We start from the raw sequence: 581 nt of genomic DNA, 5'->3' as shown, positions 1-581 counted from the left end.
CTGAGGAAGCTGAGGCAGATGACGGCACTGAGGAAGCTGCAAATTCCGAAGGACCTGAGGAAGCTGCAAATTCAGAAGAAGCTGAGGAAGCTGAGGCAGATGACGGCACTGAGGAAGCTGCAAATTCAGAAGAATCTGAGGAATGTGAGGAAGATGATGAGGTAGATGACGGCACTGAGGAAGCTGCAAATTCCGAAGGACCTGAGGAAGCTGAGGAAGCTGAGGCAGATGACGGCACTGAGGAAGCTGCAAATTCCGAAGGACCTGAGGAAGCTGAGGAAGCTGAGGCAGATGACGGCACTGAGGAAGCTGCAAATTCCGAAGGACCTGAGGAAGCTGAGGAAGCTGAGGCAGATGATGGCACTGAGGAAGCTGCAAAATCCGAAGGATCTGAGGAATCTGAGGAAGCTGAGGAAGCTGCAAAATCCGCAGGATCTGAGGAATCTGAGGAATCTGAGGAAGCTGAGGTAGATGACGGCACAGAGGAAGCTGCAAATTCCGAAGGACCTGAGGAAGCTGAGGAAGCTGCAAATTCCGAAGAATCTGAGGAAGCTGAGGAAGCTGAGGTAGATGACGGCACA

The 581-nt window shown here is 52.2% G+C and overlaps 1 protein-coding gene across 50 annotated transcripts in view; it reads left to right on the top strand.

The window, feature by feature from the left end:
• The window catches only part of LOC107270488 (retinitis pigmentosa 1-like 1 protein), a 6,710-nt gene that overhangs the window by 2,725 nt on the left and 3,404 nt on the right, over nt 1–581 (top strand). For 32 of the 50 annotated variants that reach the window (XM_025087856.1, XM_025087847.1, XM_025087859.1 and 29 more), the window contains one exon: nt 6–576. In XM_025087856.1, coding sequence (XP_024943624.1) covers nt 6–576 — 571 coding nt within the window. The other 18 variants (XM_025087843.1, XM_025087839.1, XM_025087834.1 and 15 more) reach the window with 12 other exon arrangements.

Source organism: Cephus cinctus, unplaced genomic scaffold, assembly GCF_000341935.2.
Source record: "Cephus cinctus unplaced genomic scaffold, Ccin1 Ccin1_scaffold0778, whole genome shotgun sequence".
Lineage (NCBI taxonomy): Eukaryota > Metazoa > Arthropoda > Insecta > Hymenoptera > Cephidae > Cephus > Cephus cinctus.
This window is presented reverse-complemented; position numbering and strand designations above follow the sequence as displayed.